This window comes from Artemia sp. Qi Xiang Cuo, chromosome 21, assembly GCF_049724085.1.
Source record: "Artemia sp. Qi Xiang Cuo chromosome 21, ASM4972408v1, whole genome shotgun sequence".
Taxonomy (NCBI): Eukaryota; Metazoa; Arthropoda; class Branchiopoda; order Anostraca; family Artemiidae; genus Artemia; species Artemia sp. Qi Xiang Cuo.
Genome location: NC_142814.1, coordinates 42,410,293 through 42,434,299, shown reverse-complemented (window position 1 = coordinate 42,434,299; position 24,007 = coordinate 42,410,293). Strand labels below are relative to the sequence as shown.

Sequence of the window (24,007 nt, the reverse complement as noted above, 5' to 3'; positions counted from 1 at the left end):
CTTAAAATACAAAATACATATTTAGGCACGATCACAAAATTGCATGGCAATGTGTACAAATGAATCACTAAGAAAATAACTGAATCCTATCGGAATCACTAGAAGGAATTCTACAACATGGAATGAACGCATGCCTGCAGATGAGAGGGGGGGGCTATATACAGGCTTTTTGACAACTTAAAGCCCAATAGCTACTTAATAATTTTCCTTTGACAACATTTGCTTCTATTTGAACCAATGTTACATGATCTTTTTTTTAGTAAGAAAAAGGGCAATTATATTAGACTTCCCTTGGGATTAAGCCATCATGCAATATTCTACAAAGACATTTTTGACATGATTACCCCTTAGGGAAAAAATTAAGAAATAAATAATATCAGGGGAATTGTCTCTCGCCAATATTTTGTACCATTCGGCCTGAAATTTGGCACTTTCTCTTTTCTATGCAAGAAGAGCACTATAACCTTAATTTTCCACTTGGAACAAGCGCTCTTTCAACATCTTAGGAAAATTTGTTTGATACAATCACCTCTAGGAAAAAAATAGCATGTATCAGTGACTATCCTTCGCAGAAAAATACTACATTTCTTCTTTTGTGAATGTGAAAAGAGTCCCCGCCCCCCTCCACCATAGACGTAGTTAAATTACAAATAATCTGCCAGGTACATATTTCCAAAAATTTAAGCCTAGACCATATTCGTTGTAACAAAAAAAAACAACAGTATCTGTCCTAACAGTGTTGATTATGGCAATAGAGGAGCCTAATACATACTTGGAGCCTTCCATCTAGTGTCCGTTGAATCGTCACACATTTGCTTGGGTGTGCACCATTCGTCGTAATGGCTGTTATTAGGCTGTCCAGCTCATCTCGTTTTTCCTGAAAAAAACAGATTAACAAACTGAAAATAATAAAATAGCTTGGGTGCATCAGTTGGGGGGATGTGTTAAATTTCTGCCCCCCCCCCCAGATTCTAAAGAACATGTTTTGTATTTTCATTGACATATACCTTTTTGGTATTTTAATTGCAAACAAAAAAACAAGTAAAATCATCAAAGTTGCAAAAATAGAAGCGCTACGTAAGTAAAGAACGATGTTGGCACAATGTATATATATTTTTATTTTTTTTTGGTTTTAGACCAGGGCACTTCGTATCGAAAGAGTTACCATAGAAACTTCGAAAAGGGCTCATTCGATTGAAAATCGGAGTGGGTTGTGCCCTTTTTAGAATATAATTTGCGCTTTACGAAAAAAATATAAATTTTTTTACTTTTATAACTTTAATAAATCAAATAATATTAACATTTTGATAACTAAATATTAGTATATGTATATTAAGCTAACAATGCACATTCATTTGTATTTTTGTCAGTAAAGTGCAAATTTGGTTCTGGCCTTGGGAATGCATAGGGATTTTGAGCCCTACTCATGTTAATCTGAGTAGGGTTCTAAACCCTATGCTTTGTAAAAGCCAGCATGTAATTTGTACTTTACTGAAAAAAACTATTTTAAATTTTTTCACTTATATCTTTAAGAAAAAAAGATGAATTAAGATTCTAAGGAGTAAATATTAACATGTTCATGTTAAACTGAAAATGCACATTTTTTCAGGAAATTCATTTGATTTCTTTTCAGTAAAGTACAAATTGTATTTTGACTTTTAGAAAGCATAGGGTTTAGAACCCTACTCAGATTATTTTTTGCTCGTTTTGAGTTTGACTCATTTTAATTTCTGTTTGTTTTGGGTTTAATTTATTTATTAATACCATTTTGTGGTAGTTGTATGCTTGGTAGATTATTTAATTCTATTTTTGTTTATTTTTGGTTTAATGGAGTTCTTTACTTTTTTTGAAAAACTTATTTTGTGCAAAAAGTTTTTTTTGATTAATCAACTTAAAACAAGAACTGCAACACGTGTAACATATAATAATTGCAACAAGCTTCAAAATGAACTGTTCCAAAGCCGAACTGATAAAGAACCTAAAACAATCAAAAGAGAAAACTAAAAAGAAAGAAAGAGGAAAAAAATTACCAACTTATCAATTGTTCCATTCTAACCACTACTACACACCAAATGTTATAGTCAAGGACAAAGAGTTAGTGTTCTTATTGGACTGAGGGTGGTCATGGCAAGTTAAACCGAGTAGAACTCAAACCCAAGAGAAATACCCCCCCCCCTCCCCTCCCGCATCTCTACTATAAAAGCTTAAAAACCTCCTTACTGGAGAATATCAAATCTCAGAGCCAAAAGCCTTTAACTATCATATAAAAGACAGTACTTGTATCCTATACGTATAGGTGAAAGTATTCATACACAGAAACATTAAAAAAAATCTTTCTCTCTCATTTACTGACATGAATGGTACTACAGAAAATTTACAAATGAATAAAAATCACAGGTAAAAATAAAACTTCTGGTAATATGTTAACTATCATATTATTTAAAAAGGGATGATAAATTATTGTTGGGGTTCTAGAATGACTTTAGCATGATTTATCCAATCAGGATTTTGGGTAAACAGTTGACTAAAATATCGAACATCAATCTAATGTACCAGTTTCTTTTTTAAGTACATGCATAAAACCAAGAGTTTTTAAAACTTCTTGAAAACTGTTAAATGTGTCATCATATAAGCACAATTACTGATATTGCAATCATTCAACACAAAGCATATTAATGTTTTTTCTACCACTGAGCAATAGGCATTTGTGACCTGAGCCTTGACTTGAGTTTTGTGAGTTGGGCCATAATAACATAAAGCCTATATAATAATAAAGATAATAATAATAAAGCCTATCACACAACAGATATAAAAAAAAGAAAAAAACTGTAATTCAGGTAATTACAAGTTTATTTCGATATTCCTGATGCATTTAGAAATATATTTTGGTAGTGCAACAATTATCTAGTAAGCAGATACAGAAATTCTGCTCTGATTTTCGTGTTTCACATAACTAAAGTAGCCCTAAGATCTTACTACTATTACTATGCTAAAAACTTACTCCAGCACCAAGCTACCTAAGGCCAACACAGCTGAAGACGCTCCTCCTTCGCCTCCTTCCCTCTTAACCCTCTACAAAGAAGTTTCATTCTCCTTTAAAACGCTCCTTATCTCAGTTATTGACTTCATTAAAAAATTATTTCTGCTAGACAACACAAGATTTTAGGAGATGGATTAGCCAAATAGCAGGCCTCAAATGCCTAATAGGTTAAACTGAATAGGCTTAGCTTACCTTCAACTTTTTTTCCTTCAACTGAATTAGCTTACCTTCAACTTTTTTTCCTTCAACTGAATTAGCTTACCTTCAACTTTTTTTCCTTCAACTGAATTAGCTTACCTTCAACTTTTTTTCCTTCAACTGAATTAGCTTACCTTCAACTTTTTTTCCTTCAACTGAATTAGCTTACCTTCAACTTTTTTTCCTTCAACTGAATTAGCTTACCTTCAACTTTTTGACCAGACTTTCAATAGCTCTTTTTGAAAAAGGCTCTGATTCTCCACCTTGCCTGTGACACAATAAACTATGTACAATGCTCAAACATGCATCAGCTGATGTAGGGGAAGCTGAACTTGTCATGTTATTTTTGACGTCCTAAAATTGGCATAATTGAAAAATTATTACATTATATAGTAATTATACACTAAAAAATATAAATTATTATCTACTAATCGATTTGCTAATTCATTCAACTAATATATTTAGGCTTCTGTGTCTCTGAAAATAATGAAAAATTTATGAATGCTGAGGAGCTTAATCCAGACGCCGTCATGCATGATCCAAACAAAAGTAAGCAAAGGCTTTATTTTTATTTCTTTCTTTTTTCTTTTTTTTTGATGTCCTAAAAAACAATGAATAAATATATCAAACAGTTTGTGGCCACAAATTATTTATTTATTCATTTATTGTGGTAATTTATTTTTTTTTTCTTATGATTAATTTGCTGTTGTTTTTAGGGAGGTATTTTTCTCGGGCCTTCATCTTCCTCTTGTTGTCCCATTGCTGGGTGAAAAAAAAAAATGAATTTTTTGTACATTGTCGGACGGGGTGTCTACTGTGGCGTGGTGAGTAATTGATACTATGTCTATTATTTTTTTTTCTCTCTCTTCTTTCTTTGATTGATTATCCATGTAATTTCTTATTTATTACTTTAGTTGTATTATCTGTTCAAAACGAGCTTGTCTCTCTGCCAGATATGTGCATATTTAGTATGTTATGTATGTATGATTGGAAAATAAATGAACCTGAATCTGAAACAAACTGTAAGTTAGGAGCAACTACAGCTAATAATAATCAAAACTCTAAAAAATAAAGTTCTGAAAGTCAAATGATTTTCACAACACCACTAAACCCTGCTCCCCACTTAGCCTCCTCGGCAGTCCCAACATACTCGCCAATCCATGCTGTTGCCAAGAGATTCCAAAAGAGTTTTATCCCTTTTACTATCAATCACCTAAATAGTTCTTGATTCTTCTCCTGAGATAAATAGGGCTCCTTCGTCTCTTTTTTTAGTTGAAGGAATACTCTTACAATAATTACAGCCACATTTTATATAACCATTTTCTTTCTTAGCTCCTTTGTGATGCCTTTTTAGCTTCAGCTTTTTTGTTTCAAGTTTTGAGTTCTGTTTTTTATTCTAGTTTTTTTACATGCACTTTTTCTAGTAACCAATGTTTCTAATTGTTTCTCTTATCCTTAATAATTTTTTTTTTACCAGCATCATGCTTACGAATCCAACTGTTTTGATCTAGCATTATTGAAATGAGTTTTTTTAAGCTTGTAATAATTGTTTCTCATTATAATTAATTATCTGTGCAACTTATCATTACATTTCAATTGGGAATTGTGGTGTAAAATTCATCATTTATGTTTTTATGTTCATCGTTCCTAGTTAAAAAAGCTCTGATACTCCTGCCCCCTCAGGGGTTGGACTTATTAATTTTTGTTTTTATTATTGTTGTCCACCCATCTTAGTTACCTTTGTATCAACCAAAAATTGATTTTCTTTACTTTGAATAAACCAAAAATCCAGTTTAAATCATTGAGACAATTGACCATTTGACCATGATTCTGAGAAGAATTTTGACCCTTTTTGGTACAGTACCTTCAAAGTACAATACTCCTAAAATATGATTTTTGCCAGAAACAATAGTAGGCTGTGGCAATTCTTACGGTCAATTAAAAATAAATAAATAAAAGATTCATCAGGATGTTTAAGAAGCCAGAGCAAAATGAGCATAAACATTTATTAAAACTGTCACCCACCCCTTCTGAAAAAGTGTGCCTACCCTGTTTAAAAATTTGGCCGTTCGCTCATTAGAATTACTACTTTCTTACAGGGCTGCCACTGAGAATTCAACATTATTATTCATAAGTGTTTATTTCAATATCTTCAGTCTTAGTAGAACTCGCCACAGAAGCTGTAGTTTAAGTGAAAGAAGTGGTAGTAGTAGTAGTACTTATTGTAGCTGCAGAAGCATTGGTAGTTGTAGTAATAGTAGCGTGCAAATATTGCCTTTTTGGTCAATTGATCATTTCCCTTATTATTTTCTGAAAGTTTCAAATTAATATACTCAGTTATTCCTGAGTTACACCCTTTTGACATCCCATATACACACAACAAGTTATGATTAAGTTTAACACTCCCCTCAACATTTCCTGAAAGACTCGCCTTAATACCAAATAAAAGTCAAAAAAGTCAAAAGTCAATGCCCTTCGTATTTAGGGAAAGTATAAGTAAAACATGCAGACCTTTTCTCAATAACATACACTACATGCAAACAATGAACAAATTGCCCAACTTACAGCCCTTACCCCAAGGCCTCGGTGGGGGAGGGTTTGACATCCCAAAATGCATAATTACTGAGCCTTTCAACAATGCTGAAAAAAATAGATGTCTCAAAATCTAGTTTGGATGTTTGTTTAGAGAAATGATGGGCGTGGGGGGGCTGATTGTTCTCAAATCACTTTCGAATCTCCAAAGGGGGAATAAAACTTCCAATTTCAAATCAAATGAGCCCCATCTGAAGTTTATATAACCACCCATTCCATAAAACCTTACATGCCCCCAGGGCATAACTTTCAGCCCTTACCCCAGGGTTTTGGGGGGTTGTGTCAACCCTGGAGGCATTATTATATGTACTTTGGACTGTTTCGAACAAAATGGCTATCTCACAATTTCAATCAAATGTATTTAGTGAAGAGGGGTATCTGGGGGGGGGGGGGATTAGTTGCCCTCTATAACTTTTTACTCTTAAAAGGGAACTAGAACTTACAATTTTCAACCAAATGAGCCTCCTCTAAAGTTTATAAAACCATCTCTTCCATAAAACCTTTAATGCCCTCGGGGCATAGCTTAGAACCCTTGTCCCCCAGCTCTGATGGTATGTATCAGCTCCAAAAGCCATATTTTATGATCTTTGGACTATTTTGAATAAACTGTCCATCTGAAAATTTTTAATGGGTACATTTCAGGAAAACACGACGTATGGGAGGGGGGTAGCTGTCCTCTGATCACTGACTCTTAAAAAGGGCACTAGAATTTCTGGTTACCAGTCCGATTAGCCCCCTCCGAAGTATATACTACCACCTTTCTATAAAAACCTTGTGTGCTCATAAGGCATAACTTACAATCCTTGCCCTGAGGGCTGTAGGGGTTTGTCATCCTCAGACATAGTTTCCAGACCCTTCAACTAAGCTGAAAAAATTACTCTCCCAAAATTTTGATTGGATGTTTCTGGGAAAACGATAAGCGGAGGGGGGCTGGTTGCACTAAAATCCCTTTTAACTCTTAAAAATGGCACTATAACTTACTATTTTAAATCAATGACCCCAATCTGAAGTTTATACTACCATCCCGTTCCGTAAAACCCTCATATGCTCCAGGGCATAACTTTAAAATCTTGCCCCAGGGCTCTGGGGGGTGGTGTCAACCCTGGAGGCATTGTTATATGTTCACTGGACTATTGTCAACAAAATGGCTATCTCATAATTTCAATCAGATGCCTTTGGGGAAAAAGGATGTCAGGGAGGGGTGGGGCTAATTTGCCGCCTATCAATTTTGACTCTTAAAAGGGAGCTAGAACTTCTAATTTTCAACCAACTTACACAACCCTTCCCTTCCATAAGAACCAATAAGTGCCCCCAGGGCTTAACTCACAACCCTTACCCCTAGGTTCTGGGGGTTTGTTTCAACCCTAAAAGCCTTGTTATATCATTTCAAAATTTCTAATGGATACATTTCAGGAAAATATGACGTGTAGGGGGTGGGGGTTAGCTGCCCTCATATCACTTTGACTCTTAAAAAGTGTACTAGAACTTCTGATTACCAATCCAATGAGCCCCCTCGGAAGTTTATATGCCCATTCTTTCTATGAGAACCTTATATGTCTCCTGGGCACAACTTACAACCCTTACCCTGAGGACTGGGGGGGGGGGGCTTGTTGCCCTCTAGTTACTTTTGACTATTGGAAAGGGCACTAGCCCTCTCAATTTCCAATCAAATGAGTCCCTTTCGAAGTTTCTCCAACAACTTCTTTTATACGAAGTGCCCTGGTCTAATCAAATAAATAGTATATTGTGGCAACATCGTTCTTTACTTAGGCAGCGCAATAAGGCAGCTCGGTTGCGCTGCCTATGATTTGAATTTTGTCTTATTTTTGTTTTGCTGAGGATGGCTATTGGAATATAATTGGAAGATTCAATTAGTTCTCTTTGACAATTTACTGTTCTAAAATTTCCTCATTGCTTTCTTCTCTTTGAACCTCTAATTATCTGTAATCATCTCACCAAATTTTTTGATGAACACATACCTCTTTATAAACAGATCTGTCCCTTGCAGAAAACCCTATTGTAGTCAAAGATGGATCATTTTCCTGGGGTGTAGATGAGAAACCGGTGCTGAAGAACATCAGTTTTGAGGCAGAAGAAGGAAGTCCTGTTGCTGGTGTTGGAATGGTTGGATCTGGTAAATCCTCTCTCATATCTGCCATTCTTGGAGAAATGGACATAATTAGCAGAAAAGTAAACACCCAGGTATGAATTCAAAAATCTTAAGGCTCTCAGGTAACTTTGGGCGGTGGATTATGGCAGACTGGGGATACTTCTAATTAAACTGACTTCATAGACCTCTGATTTTGTGGATATCTTTTTCAATCAAGTCATATTTGTATAACCAAAGTCATCCTGATTTTCCCAAATTAAATTTTCTTGCAATCTAATATAATCTTATTATCTAGTTTTCTTATAATGTATTCAAAAGTGTACAAGTATAGTTGATATATATTTTTGAGGATAGTTATCAGTAGATTGTACGTTTTAAAACGTCACAAATTATAGTTGGTTTTTGTTTGGACCAAGAAAAAAAGGTTTTAAATATTGGACTAATCAGAACTAATCAAGAAAAAATTGCATCATTACAAAGTGAGAAAGAGTGATGGAAAGGACGGCTTATAAGGATGGGGAGATAGAATAGAGATAATAGGATTGAGAAAATGGAGAATAAAGGGCTTGTGTGTGTGATTGTGCTTTTTAAGAAAAGAAAAAAAGCGAAAAGACTGTTTCCTAACAAAACGTCTATATATAATTAGAACAAACCTAATATTTATTTTGCTTCTAGGTATCATTGACAACAAGCTTACCTTTCTCTATCACTTTTTAACATTAAAATAATGCCAATGAGCATATCGTCTGTCGGGTATTAAAATGACTTATCTCCATAATTGTAGATTTTCAGAAGAGCAAAATAAAAACCTCATGACTTTTTTATTTCCCCTTTGAAAACTGTAAAACAAAAACGGATTAATATGTATTGATTTCACATAGAGATCCCTTTTTATTTCATGGTTATTGGAGAGAAAATATAAAAGTTGTGAGGTGTTTTTTTGCTCTAGTGAAAATTTACAATTATGGAGATATGTCATTCTGATGCCCGACTTACGATATTACCAATGATGATTGTGGCCCTAGTTCAGGTTTGAAATTCACTATTTATAAGAAAAAAAGGTCTACTAGTTGTGTAATGTTCTTGTTCTGGATGTTATTACTGGAGTTTGGTAAGTACACCTATCTATGTCATGAATGTTTTGATCTCCCTTTCAATCATCCCACCACCCTTTCTTATTTATTATGTTTAAGTTTGAATAAACTATTAACTTTCAACGTAAACAACCCCACTAAACCCTGCTCCCCACTTAGCCTCCTCGGCAGTCCCAACATACTCGCCAACCCATGCTGTTACCAAGAGATTTCAAAAGAGTTTTATCCCCTTTACTATCAATCACCTAAATAAATCCAGGAAAAAATCTTCTCCAGGAAAAATAGGGCTCCTCTCTTCTTTTTTTTCTTAATGAGTTTATCTTAAGATTTTATATTATTTTCATTAGAGTTTTATCCCCTTTACTATCAATCACCTAAATAAATCTTGATTCTTCTCCAGGAAAAATAGGGCTCCTCTCTTCTTTTTTTTCTTAATGAGTTTATCTTAAGAGTTTATCTTATTTTCTTAAGAGTTTTATCCCCTTTACTATCAATCACCTAAATAAATCTTGATTCTTCTCCAGGAAAAATAGGGCTCCTCTCTTCTTTTTTTTCTTAATGAGTTTATCTTAAGAGTTTATATTATTTTCTTAAGAGTTTTATCCACTTTACTATCAATCACCTAAATAAATCTTGATTCTTCTCCAGGAAAAATAGGGCTCCTCTCTTCTTTTTTTTCTTAATGAGTTTATCTTAAGATTTTATCTTATTTTCTTAAGAGTTTTATCCCCTTTACTAACAATCACCTAAATAAATCTTGATTCTTCTCCAGGAAAAATAGGGCTCCTCTCTTCTTTTTTTTCTTAATGCTATACTCTCACAATAATTACACCCACTTTTTATATTGCCATTTTCATTTTTAGCTCCTTTGTGATGCCTTTTTAGCTCTAGCTTTTTTGTTTTAAGTTCTATTTTTTATTCTAGTTTTTTATCATGCCCTTTTTCTACTAATCAATGTTTCTAATTGTATCTCTTATCCTTTATTTTATTTTTTTTTACCGGCATCATGCTTATGAATCTATCTGTTTTGATTTAGATTTATTGAAATGGGATTTTTTTTGCTGCTTTTTAGCTTGTAACAATTGTTTATCAATATTATTAATTATTCATCTATTTAGCTTTGTATCTTAGAAAAAATATAATCTACATGCTAAGTGTTACCCTCAAATATATATTATTAACATATATTATAATATTTAAAACCTTGGGACTTTTTTAAAAGTAGATCTCGAAATAATTTTGAATTTTCAGTGGAAGCCCTGCAAGAAAGCAGTAATTCTAATGTGCAAACAGCCAAAATTTTAAACAAGGTAAGCACTTTTTCAAAAAGGGTGGGTGACAGTTTCAATAATACTCATTTAGCTCTGGCTTCTCAGGCATTCTAGTTCGTTTTTTATGTTCTTTTAATTGACCATAAGAATGGAGCTCAGATAAAATTTATTTTTGCTAATAAATACTAAAAGAGCATGGAGCTGGATAATCTAAAAATACATGTACTGTATTCATTTCATTCTCAAATTCATTTCATTCTCAAATTCATTTCATTTCTCATCTTTCACAGCCTACTATTGTGTCTGTCAAAAATCAGATGTTAGATGTATTGTACTTTGAAGGTACTGTACCAAAAATACTCAAAATTCTTCTCAGAATCATGAAATTGTCTAAATGATTGAAACTAGATTTTTGGTTTAATAAAAGTAAAGAAAACCAATTTTTGGTAGATACAGAAGTAAGCAAGGTGGGTGGACAACAATACAAAAATTCATAAGTATGTTCAACCCTCGAGTGGGCAGGAGCATCAGAGCTTTTCAGCCTGGGAACAATGAGCATAAAACCATAAATTATGAATTTCACACCATAATTACTCATTATTTTAGAGGGGAAAGGGGTATTTTGAGTAGCCTAATGTGAGGGTGATCCTTCCTTACCCTGATTAAATCTAGTTTATGATCTCAGATACTCTTTTTAGCTCCAACCCAAAATACAAGAGATTCAAAATATGATATTATATTGCAATTATAATATGTAATTATGTTGAAATTATCTTTATCAAGATTCTCAACTAGATTATAGCCCGTGTTTAGTTCATAGTAGTAATGGAACTGTTAATGAGGACTAAGAGGCATAAAAAAAGGTTATTCTTCCATGGGCGTAGGCAGCATTAGGCAGCATATTGTCTAGGGGGGGGGGGGCCTTCGATAGTGTGATGGAGTTTTATCAACTGCTTTTTCCAAACCATCTGCTTTTTCAGCCATATCTAATGTAAATTTGAAGATCTATACCCATGTATTCTTCTACAATCAGGACTTAAAAATTTTCCTGGTTCCCAAAACTATTCAACCATCATGTTTTATTTTTGATATAAAAGAAAAAAGCATTTTCATTCATTATACAAAAGTACCTGTTATCTGAACTTCAAGCATGTTTGTCACTGAATAGTAGAGTAGTATAGTATTGAATACTTGACCCAAAAATCCCCACAAGGCTATGGCCACAAAAACAACATACAAATTCAATTAACAAAATACAGCAAACTATTCAAAAGCACTAATACAAAAAAATAAAGTCATCCCATAACACTCTCATGATGGGTTATATCTACACAAATGAACCACGCCAGATTCTTGATACTAATAAAACACCCATTTCCCAGCAATATAAGCCATTTTTTACAATATTAATAATCAATTACCTCTCCTTTGCGAGTTGAGGTAAACCCTGACTAAATTGTAATAATTTTACATATTTGCAGATCTTGGTAATAACAAATAGGTGTACTCCCTGCAGTTTCAAATTGTTCATTTCAGATACCTTATGCCAATGAACCAAAAGTAAGTAGCAGTCTTTGAAGTCTTGCAAGTTTGATGGTTTTTTTTTTTTTTTCATGCAATCACCAGGACTGGTGCTAAGGATGAGGATACATCAACTTTTAATGTCTGTACCTCTTAGGAGATTTTAACAGATATTTTTAGAGTGTGAAATTCATAGTGTAATTTAGATGGTTTATAGATTCAAATAAATTTAATTTGTTCAGATGAGTAGAGATTCCCTATGGAATTCAATATTTACTTGGTTAAATAAACATCTTATGTAAAATTACTTGGTAAAATAACATCCTTGTTAAAATAACCATCCTATGTAAAATTAGGTAAAATTACCAGGTAAAATAACTTGGTAAAATTACTTAATAAAATAAACATCCTATGTAAAATTAGATAAAATTACTTGGATAAATAACATCCTTGGCAAAACAAACATCCTATGTAAAATTAGGTAAGATTACTTGGTAAAATAATATCCTATTTTTGCATAAAATCATGTAAACAGTTTGAAATTTATCACACAGGCACCTTTTTACCAAATTTAAAGTGATTGTGAACACCTTAGTTTTGAATATATGTGGCTTGAAAAGTGTGACTACCTCTGAAAATCCATTTACTCTGTCACATTAGCTGAAAATTGCTTAATCTAAAAGTTTCAAGGGCATTAGAGGCTGGAGAAAAAGAATACACCTCTGAAAATTTGTTCAGATGAGTAGACATTCTCTATGGAATTAAATCTTTACTTGGTTTGATAAACATCTTATGTAAAATTACTTGGTAAAATAATATCCTTGTTAAAATAAACATCCTATGTAAAATTAGGTAAAATTACTTGGTAAAATAAACATCCTGTGTAAAGTTAGGTAAAATTACCAGGTAAAATAACTTGGTAAAATAACATCCTTGGTAAATTTACTTAATAAAATAAACATTGTATGTAGAATTAGGTAAAATTACTTGGATAAATAACTTGGTAAAATAACATCCTTGGCAAAATAAACATCCTATGTAAAATTAGGTAAGATTACTTAGTAAAATAATATCCTATTTTTGCATAAAATCATGTAAACAGTTTGAAATTTATGCACACAGGCATCTTTCTACCAAATTTAAAGTGATTGTGAACACCTTAGTTTGGAAGATATGTGGCTTGAAAAAAAATGACTACCTCTGAAAATCCATTTACTCTGTCACATTAGCTGAAAATCGCTTATTCTAAAAGTTTCAAGGGAATTAGAGGCTGAAGAAAAAGAATATGCCTCTGAAAATCATCATTATAATGCCTCATTGGTGAAATCAGTGAAAACAATATTTGTCATGGTATTTTGTAAAAAAAAAAAAAAAAATTAATTTCCAAATGGTCAATAATATCAATTTTTTCATGCTTTCCTTCAATTTCAAAATAAGCCCACAGGCTGGATAGTGGGCTTATTTACCTGGTTGTGTTTTGGTTTGTTTCCTTTCCTTGGGAAATAATATTTCTTTTGTAACTGCATACCCAAAATAACTACATGGAGTTAAATGGAAAAATACAAAATCTACACTGAAATATATTTTTTTTATACTTTTTGAACAAATTTTTGCACAAATTAAAAAGAAAAATACTGCTGAAAATTTGGTAATGAAAGGTAATCTTTGTGCCTTATATTAAACATACTGTTAATTCTTAAATGATTCTGTTAGGCCCAAAACGAGTGTGCAATTCCTAATTTTCTGCTAAAAAGCTGATGGTGAAAGGAAGCAGGGTTCAAGGGGCCATGGGCCCACTTTAACTGTCAAAGCATACTGATTGAAAGGTACTGTATATTTTCAATTTAAGAATGATGCAATATGTAATACCTTTCCACTTAAAGTTGGAGGTGGGGAGCTGAAGGGTTAACTGTTTCACTTTGGTTCCTTAGCCATGTAGAATGAAAACCCTAGCACAATATGAATTTACACAATGTGTAGAATGCCTACCAATCTGCTAAAAAGTCCTCTTTGCAGGAAGTAGGGAGTAGGAAATAAGAGTCTGCTTTGGGTCTCTATCAATACAGATTATAAATCCTCCCACACAGAGGAGCCAATTCACAAAAGGAAGAAGGGAGCAAAGTGTCCCCCTCTTAATTTTGTGCTCTCCTTTTTTTATCTGTTTTTTTTTCAATGAACCTACCCAAAGATGGTGTTCAAAAAAAATTTTTTTTAGGCTGATGTGGTCAATAGCCACTATCCATGTCCCATTCCCCCTACCCAAATTGGCACCCCTGCTTAAACAATCAGCTTCAAATCAGATGCAACATATCTATCATTCTCTTACAAGTTTTGTGAAGAAAGAGAGAGGCAGTTTCTGGCATTTGACCTTTTAACACCTATGCTGGGTTAAATTTTTTAAAACCGTTTTTGGAAGTTATTATAATCCAAGTTTCAGTCATTGACCAGTTTCGAGCTATATTAACTGGATTTATTGTTTCACTATTATGTCAAGGCCCATGAAATTCACAAGCCCTGAGTGCAGACTTCGTGTCGCTAGTAGAACAGTGCAGTGCAGTCGGTGTCAGCAGTGGTTTCATCCACAATGTGCTGGCATTTTTTTTAAGGAAAGAAAACAATGTGGCGTGTGGATCTGTTTAAACTGTCAGTCCCCCCGTTCTTTATATGGGTACCCTGCCCCACCTGTAACACCACTTTCTCTACCCCCCGGCTCTAAACCACGCTCTACGCCCAAGTCTACCACAAAATCTAGAACCCCAAAATCAATACCAAAAAATCAAGCGTGCCAAGTCCCCCCTTGTGTTCACTGTGATAATCATACTAAGCAGCTAACTCATCTCCAAGATAAATACAATTCCCAGTTAGAGAAGAATTCAGAGCATGAAGTAGCCATAGAAGATTTGAAAAAACAAGTTGATATTTTTCTCAATGACCAAAAAATTGGTAACTCCATTGGTTCATGGATATACTCCATGAACGCGATCTTGAAATTAAAAAACTAAGTGAAAATATCAACTCCCATAATTCCCAACGCCTCCCTATGGAAGATGAACTCTGCAGTCTAGAAAACAATCAAGTGACCCTTAAATCAAAAATCAACAAATTACAAGAGGATTTAAAAAACAACGAAGCAATTATTACTACACTAGGGAATCAATTATCAGAGTTCAGCAAATCCAGTATCCCATGAGAGCATACAAATACCTATGTGTAGTATGACTACTGATGACACCCTTGAGTTCGTGAATAGTCCAGTGACTTCCGGTTTTTCACATAAATTATCAGGTGATAATGAATTAAACAAAAAGGTTATGGAGAAGTCATTACCAGACGATGATATTTTTATTATCTTTGAAAAGTTTACGAAAGTGAAGGATAAAAGTGAAATAAATATAAGAATAAGCAGAAAGGAAAATGTGATCTGCAAGCATTTTGATAGTGGTTTCTGCAAGTTTCGTAAACAATGCAAGTTTCTACATATTTGTTGTCAGTTTATTTCGGGAGTTTGTGTTTCTTATAAGTGTAATTTTGACCATGCTGATCTTTGTTCTGTTTTATCTTGCATTGATAAGTTGTGTACTTTTGCTCATGCATCTTCAGGATTGGAGCACAGGTTTAAAACCCAACGTTTTTTAGAGCGACGCCGAAAGTATTCACGACCCCCCTCCTCTTGTTTGTGTTCCATTTGACTTTCAGTCTTATCCCCCAGCATACCCGATACAGAGCAGTATACCACAGGAATCCATCCCTCAAAACAATCCTCCGCCCCAAGTACTTACGCATGCCCAGTCAGTCCAACCCCCACAATCACTTCACTCAATTCGGACCATCCCCAAACACCCCTCACTCATATTCCTCCCAAAAATCCACTTTCTTTTGACTCCTTTCTTCTCCGTGCATCCAAGAAGTTACCGGCCGGTTCTGGACTCCACCCGTTATTTGCTGAAACAAACCCAACCCCTCCCCTCTCAGACACCCCCCACTGTACTTCCCTCCCTCAGCATCATCTTGCCCCCCGACCCCCCCCCCCATTGAAAGAACACTCCCAACTTGACTTATTCCCAGATCACCAGGAAACCTTTCTCCCTTCCCTTGCACTTTATCCCCCCTGGCTACCCTACCAGTATGACTCTGGTTTAAGAGTAAGCAGGCAGAATGATCCTCTTTTAACACCTCCATGCAGAGTTTCTAAAACTTATAATAGTTACCACTGTTTAGAGTCTCTGCTAGTACCTGCTCAATTAAATGAAATTGTATTTGAAAAAGACGGATTTTATCCCCCTGTCCCTTGTTCTCACTATCCAAGTTTAGCCCCCGTCAAGAATTCCACTAGAACCCCTGACCCCATCTGTGATATAAAAAAAGTAAAGTATAAAAACGGTACCTTCACAAGTTGCTTTTGATTCCCCAAACTTTTGTTGAGCAACACTGAAAGCCTTAACTTTGAAAAACTTAATGAATTAGACAACCTGTCTAAAATATATAGATTAGATCTAATTTCTATTACTGAAGTTGCAGCTAAAAATTTGCACCTGTTAAAGATTAACAATTTTCATCACTTTATTAAACTCAGACCAGAAAACCACCCTCTGGGTAAGAAAGGTGGCAGAATTCTGTTCTTTATCCGTAATGATTTATATCCAAGTGAAATCCCAATTCTGTGTCTTAATCCCTTTGATGAAGTTATGTGGGTGTGTGTTCGACCTAAAGTCTTGCCGCGTCCTTTTAATTTAATTGTCCCTTGTTGTTTTTATTACTCCCCTAATCAGAGATCCGCTGACAAAATAAATTTTATCGAAAAATTACATGCAAATGCTGACTTTGTACTATCAAAATACCCAAATGCAGGAATTTTCCTGATGGGTGATGCAAACGATATAAGACTTGATTCTACATGTAACGCTCTTAATTTAAAACAGGTCATTAATGTCCCTACTACAAAAGGCAATACTAGGGGGTAGTTACCACTTTAGCCTTTTCCTATCTCTGCTGGCTAAAGTTAAACAGTCGTTTTCTATAAGTGAAACCACTTATAGACCTCTCACTGACTCAGGACTTTTCAATTTTGGCTCCTGGATTACTACTGAAAATTGGTCCACTGTGTATCAAACAAATGACGTTGACTACATGGCTTTGTCCCTCCAAAACTTATTGAGGAGTATTTATGAAGTCCACTTCCCTGAGAAAAATTTTAAAGCGTGCTCTACAGATAAGTCTTATGTTACAGAGTCTTTTAAAAAACTTAAAAGAAAGAAAATCTACTTTTTAAAAGCAGGTTGTATCACTGAGGCTAATAGTCTAAGGAAGTTCCCAAATATAAAATTAAGAAAAGCGGCTTCTGATTATTGTAATAATAAAGTCAAAGATCTATATTCTAACAAGCCCAAGCAATGGTACAGACAAAATAAAGAAATATGCAGAAAAAGTCCTTCCGAAATTGATTTTCATCTTCCTGAACCCCCTAATAAGACTGCCAATGATCTGAACTTGTACCTTGCTTCCATCGTGCAAAGTCTCCCCCCTTTCACTGGCTGAAGTCAAACTAGTCCTCTCAATACTTCCTTCCCCTTTATTTCTGCCTCTGGTGCTATAAATAAAATTCTTCAGCTCAGAAAATCAAGTATTTATCACTTGGACATCTCAGTTTACTTATTTAAACCCATTTTGAATAAAATTGCTGAGCGTTTCTCAAATATTTTCAACCGCATCACAAAATTTAGTATATTCGCAAGTCGCTGGAAACAAGGTTTTATAGAACCTGCTTCTAAAAGTTGCCCCAGTCTGACTTTCACTAACATTCACCCCATTACACTCACCTCTGTTTTTACCAAACTTCATGAAGGTTTCCTCTGTGACTGGCTTAAGGATAAAATTTGTCTATATATTGACACCTAGCAGTTTGGTAACTTAATGAAAACTTCCACCACCCATTACCTTGTGCACTTAATGCATACCATTGTAAGTAACCTTGATAAACCAAATGTTTGGCTGAACCTTGTCTTAGTTGATTTCCAAAAAGCTTTTGACCTGGTTGACCACACAATCCTAATTTGTTCACAACTGGTTAACTTTAAACTTGATCCTCTGTTAGTAAATATTGTTATATCATTTCTTTCAAATAGATCCCAAGCTGCTAAATACAAATATATTTTCTCTATCCCCCTCCCAATATATTGTGGAATTCCGCAAGGAACCTTATTGGGACCACTTTTAGTTCTTGTCATGATTAACGATATTGGTATGGAATTCCTCAAAAGGTGGAAATATGTGGATGACTAGACGATCCTCGAAGTATGTCACAGGAATATTAAAAGTGACCCCCTTGAAATTCTAACCCACATTTTGGATGAAGCTAAGAACCTAAATATGAAAGTAAATTCCACTAAATCAAATATAATGATAATTTCTTGAAATCTATTCCTGCCTTCCTTGACCCTATCCCCCCAGATATTTCTGTGTCTTCCATTAAATTACTTGGGGTTACAATTTCCTCTAATTTAAAGTGGAATATCCATGTGAAAGATATTGTCTGTAGAGCTAATGCATCCATGTCTCTCCTTAAGCTCTTGAATAAATTTAACGTCCCCCCATCCCATTCTTTAAGAATTTATACTTCCTTTGTCTGCCTGCATCTTGAATATGCTTGTCCAGTTTGGCATCCTGGCATCTCCCGTGATGAATCAGATAAAATTGAATCTATTCAAAAAGAGTCCTAAGAATAATTTTTAAAGAAACTTTGGTACCATATTCACTCCTTCTAAAAAAGGCCAAGCTGGAAACTCTTGAGCACAGGAGAGGAATGCTGTGCCTCCGTTTTGCAAAAAATGCAATAATAAACCCTCGCACAGAAAACATTTTCCCCAAAAGACACTCCCCATCCAGACACTGCCTGCCACGTACTGTTTCTGAACCCATCCCTTTCTTGTCCCCCATCCATTGTTTAACCTCCAGATATGAAAAAACCTTTGTCCCCTTCATTACTGATCAAATAAACCACTAGTTTTTTTTTGTTTGTTTTTTTTTTTTTTTTTTTTTTTTTACTGGTTATACCCATGCTGGTGTCCGTTTGGCTCTTCCGTTCCCTCCCCTTTTTATATACTCTCTTTTAAACCTTTTTAACATTATTTTTATCTCAATTTTTTTTTTGGTTTTGTTTTAGTTTGTGCCTTTTTAACTTTCTTACATTTGACACTTTTTGTTTTTTATACAAATGAATGGCTTTGTCTTTCTGATGTTGTTGTTTTTGGCATTGTTTAGCCAGTTTTTTAGTTGTTGGGCTATTTCTATGTTTTTTATTATTATATGACCCCAAAATGCAAATTTGGCCCTTTGGGGCTTGTGATAGTCATTTTTTGAAATAAATATCTTATCTTATCTAAGGTGTTACACTATTTTTATGCATATATTAATACTTGGATCATAATGCAATGTAGTATCAATTTGAAAATATCTGGCCAATACACTAAATTAAAAAAAATGCAAGCAATTGCACATTTCAAATTATATCCCAATCAAAAATAACCAATTTTCCTAGATAAAAATAAATTGTAACAGCATTGTAATTGTCTCTTTCTTGCATTCCATTTATTAATTAGACCAGATTAATTAACCTTTAAATGATGTTAATTCAGGTTGTGTTTTAACACTGATTCCCCTGCAACCTCATTTAAACTGAAGATACTGCACATACTGTATTATTCAAAAATACTCCCAGGGGCATTTGATTCTGTTGCAACCTCATTTAATCTAAAGATACTGCACATACTGTATTATTCAAAAATACTCCCTGGGGTGTTTGATTCCCTTGCATTCTCATTTAATTCAAAGATACTGCACATACTCTTATTATTCAAAAATATCCCCAGGGGTATTGCAAAATTCAGACTATTAGGGTGCTTAGGCTCATCAACTTGTCTTGATCAGCAAAAAAAGGTCAAACAAAAACAGTTCTTTACTAACTCTAGAAAATTATGTAACCAGAAAAAAATGAAGCCTCAATTCAATCTAATGTACATAAACAATTTGCTCTTCCAGCCAATATTAATGATTAAGTAAATAATAATTACCTATTAAAATACAATTAAATTATTCAACTAAACTATTAAACTAATTACACACTTAGTTAAATTAACTATTATTAATTGTTAATATTAAAGAAGTGCAACTTGACAATTAGTTTACATCTAATATCTGTGGCTGCATGCTTTCACATTGGACTTACATCAAATTGACCCTCCAAGACTCTGGGTTGCCGCCCACCCCAGACCCCAAGCTGGAATTAAAGAAATGATTAAATTTTATCTAATTTTTTGGGGGGGGTTTATTTTAATTTGTGCCTTTTTAACTTTCTTACATTTGACACTTTTTGTTTTTTAGACTAATGAATGGCTTTGCCTTTCTGATATTGTTGTTTTTGGCATTGTTTAGCCAGTGTTTTAGTTGTTGTGCTATTTCTATGTCTTTTTTTATTATACAACCCTGAAATGCAAATTCGGCTCTTCGGGGCTTGTGATAGTCATTTTTTGAAATAAATATCTTATCTTACCCCAGTTGGCTATTCCTAGCTGAAATTTAGCTTCTTCAAAATCTTGTCAAAACTAAGAGAAGCCTGCATAATTCAAACTGTGTGCATGCAGGTTTTCAAATTGGCATATAAGCAATATCATACACAGCACCACTCTATAATAGCTAGAAATAACATTGAAACTTTTAAAGCAGCTAATTTGATTAAAAATTTAAAGTTCTAGTTCCCTTTTTAAGACTAAAAAGAAATTGGAGGGCAAGCAGCCCATCTCAAAAGTTCATTTATTTTGCAAACACATCCATTCAAAATATTGAGACAGCCATTTTACTTGGCATATTATAACAGTGTCTGCAACTATGTCTCTAGGGATAATGGGCATGTCAACACCCCGCAATTATGCAAAATGAGCTAAACTAAGGTGAAGTAATTTTCCTAGTGTAAAACTACCACAAATCACCATCAATAAATAAATGGAACTCAAAACAGACAGAAATTACAATAAATAGCTGATTCAAACTCAAAATGACCAAAAAATAACATGAGTAGGGCTGATAACCCCTATGCCTTCTTAAGACTCAGAAAACAATTTGCACTTTACTGAAACCAAAATACATTTTAAATGTTTTCACTTTAATAAATAAAAGATTATCAAAACTTTAGGGAATAAATATCAGTACAGTCTGTTGTGCAAAAAGTGGGGTAGCAAAGTAGCAATGCTACTTCGCAGTTTTCAAATTTGTTGGCAGATTTTGTTTGAAAATACCATTTTTACACATAGAAATACTTTTACCTCAAAGAAAAGCTGTCAAAACAGAAGTTGTGCTGTTAAAGTGTTGGCAGCTTTTGGAATTGTGTCGAATTCTCCTGCTGACAGCTTTGGAACTTTTTCCATACCTGAGTACAGTATATGTAAATTAAACCCACAATCCATAGTCATTTGTTTTTGTTTTTTCAGCAAAGTGCAAATTATTTTTTGATCTTGAGAAGGCATGAGGGTTATCAGCCATAATCTTGGTAATTTTTGCTTGTTTGTGGGTTTGACTAGGCTATTTATTGTAATTTATATTTGTTTTGAGTTTATCTGGTGAATTTATTGAGAACTCATCAAGCTAAAAAAAAAATTAATGATTAAGCTAAGAAAACAACAACAAAAAACACAGTGTGAAGAAGAAAAGAGTCAAACTATTTAAAATATAATAGGAACATATATGGTAGGCTAGGTAGGGGGATTATGTTAAAGTGAAGCCATGTGCCTTTCTGTATGTGACTTCCTAAAGTGAAGCTCATTTCAATTTAAAAAGAAAAAGGTACATTTTTTACAAATAGGGTTTGTTTCTACATTCTTTTACTTTAGGATTTGAAACATAATTCCAATGGTAGAGCTGGACTTTAATTATAATTCCCATTTTAATGACAAAACTATTTAAAACCATGTAACCTAGTATTTAGCAAATTTATGAGACCCAGAACTTTCCTTGGGTCTCATTTATCCTGAAGATCTAATTCTAAAACTTACCTTTCTAATACAAATTTTATCTGGACTCATCAATGGTAAGTGCCCTATGGAAGAGCAGGAGGAAGATACTTCAAAATATGCCCCTAGGGCATAATTTGGACTCAAGGCCCATTCCTGGAAGTTTTATTTACCTAACTCAACAACTGCCCAAGATGAAAAAAGTCCCTTAACTAGAATTTTAACAGGGCTTTATTTATCTATTTTGAACTTTTTAATGTGTGAAGTTGCATAATCTTTGACTTTTATCTTAATTCAATGCAATTGATGGATAAAGCATTATTTGAAATGATTAAAAAAGTGGATAATAATTGAAGGAAACATGATAATCTTATATATAGAAACATCTTGAGTTTATTATAACACTACTATAACACTTGAGTTTCATTGTTTTAGTGTTTACTTTTAGTTTTATAGCTAATAATACACAAGATTCCAAGACCAAGATAGGGACAAGGTGAACACCTTACTCAATGTCTTTTTCATGTTCTTTCTAAATATAATAACTATTTTACTTACAAATACCCCCCTCTCCTTAATGCATTTGTAAAAGACTAAAGAGAACAGTGAAAAGGACAAACTGTCCTGGGAAGGTATTTTGAAGTACCTATCTCTACTCTTTCTCTCTCTAGAGGGTCTTGACAATTGATGACCTTTAAAAATCTGTGCATTATAAAAGTGAAACCTTTCAAAATAGATCTTCTGCTTAAATGAAGTATGAAAAAATTATTTTCAGCTTCACAGCTTAGCTCAATCCTAATTTATAAGGTTTAGAAGATATGCAAAAACATTTCCTAAATTTTGAAAAAAAAAACATTGATATGACTTAAAATTCAACTCAAATAACATGAATTGCATTTTCAGAATTAAATTCAGAGAAACAGAAACTGATAACTGAAAATTAAGGTAAAATGTTGTTTTCTCAAAATTCCAGTAGGTAATAGACCTGTCATGTAGGCAAAGTTCAGGACCCTTCAGAGGGAGAAAAAGTGGATGTAGGCTAGGTACTTCAGAATACCTTCCCAGGACACACTTTAGCCTGTAGGCTAGAACCATCCCTGAAAGTTTCATTTTCGTAACCAAACCCCTTTCCCAGATAGCCAAATGTAGCTAAAGTAGAATTTTACAATCTTTTCTTATTTTTAGGGCTTAGAAGATTGCATTCTTGCATCCCTGATAGATTTACATATATCCAAATATATGACAAGAAATATATTAAATTAATTTTTAATCATTTTTTTAGTTTTAAAATGCAATATTTTTTAAGAATATGACCTAAATATCAACGAAAAACAGGCATAAAGTGTCTTAGTATGCTCACTTACTTTTGGCTATCCATTCAGAATAAAAAATATTAGATTTCTTCTAAGAACGTAACACGTGAAAAACTTTCGCTGCCATATCAACAGCATCACGAAAATCGTCTCTGGCTCTAAAAAACAATGATTTGAGAGAATAAGCCAAATTACAAATGATGATCACTATGTGCATTGCATTATTGGAAGAAATATTTTCAAGTTCTTAGACTAAAATTCTTGCATCCACTGCACTTGAAATAATATTTCACTTTTTCTTTAAAGTCTTAGATCAGTTTTGCCACGCAGCAGCTATTTATTACTTGGCTTATTTTTTTCTGTACAAATTTTTTTCTGTACTTATTTATTTTATTTTTTTTTCTGAGGTATTTTGCTTTTTTCTGTACAAATTCTTTGAAGAAATGAACTAAAAGGGCTTCATGAGGCTTCTGAAAGAAACAGTCTGTATAAACTTTAATTATTATCAACTCATATTGTTCAAATTCACCTATTTTTTGTATTAACTAACTTGCCTCCACCCCCATTCCATCATTAAAATGGGTGTGCGTGTAACTGAACCCCAAGCAACTAAACCCCCGTATAACCAAACCACCGTGCAACTGAACCCTCGTATACGCTCAGTCCTGGATTTACCACTAGGTCCCTAGGCCCGGACCTAGAAGCGCATAATGCTAGCGGGAGCAATAAATTATCACTGAGTAATTTTTTCCTGACAAAAACTGGACTGATGTGATTTATCGTTGCCAGGTGCACTCTGCCGCCACGCTGCCTATTCACAGAAAAGTGACTTTGAAATAGCACAGGAATTCCATGGTCACTTGTAAACTG

At 33.9% G+C, this 24,007-nt stretch overlaps 1 protein-coding gene across 6 annotated transcripts in view; it reads right to left on the bottom strand.

The window, feature by feature from the left end:
- Med (Smad/Smad4 homolog Medea) overlaps window positions 1–23,212 on the bottom strand; it is a 77,557-nt gene extending 54,345 nt beyond the window's left edge. For 4 of the 6 annotated variants that reach the window (XM_089107037.1, XM_089107036.1, XM_089107039.1 and 1 more), the window contains exons 1-3: window positions 7,810–7,990; window positions 3,443–3,592; window positions 773–877 (exon numbers count right to left, since the gene is read on the bottom strand). In XM_089107037.1, the coding sequence (XP_088963163.1) occupies window positions 773–877; window positions 3,443–3,592; window positions 7,810–7,989 (435 nt within the window). In that variant the 5' untranslated portion in view covers window position 7,990. Of the gene's footprint in view, window positions 1–772; window positions 878–3,442; window positions 3,593–7,809; window positions 7,991–23,188 lie in introns of those variants that run through there. The other 2 variants (XM_089107041.1, XM_089107038.1) reach the window with 2 other exon arrangements.
- Between the last annotated feature and the right edge of the window lie 795 nt (window positions 23,213–24,007).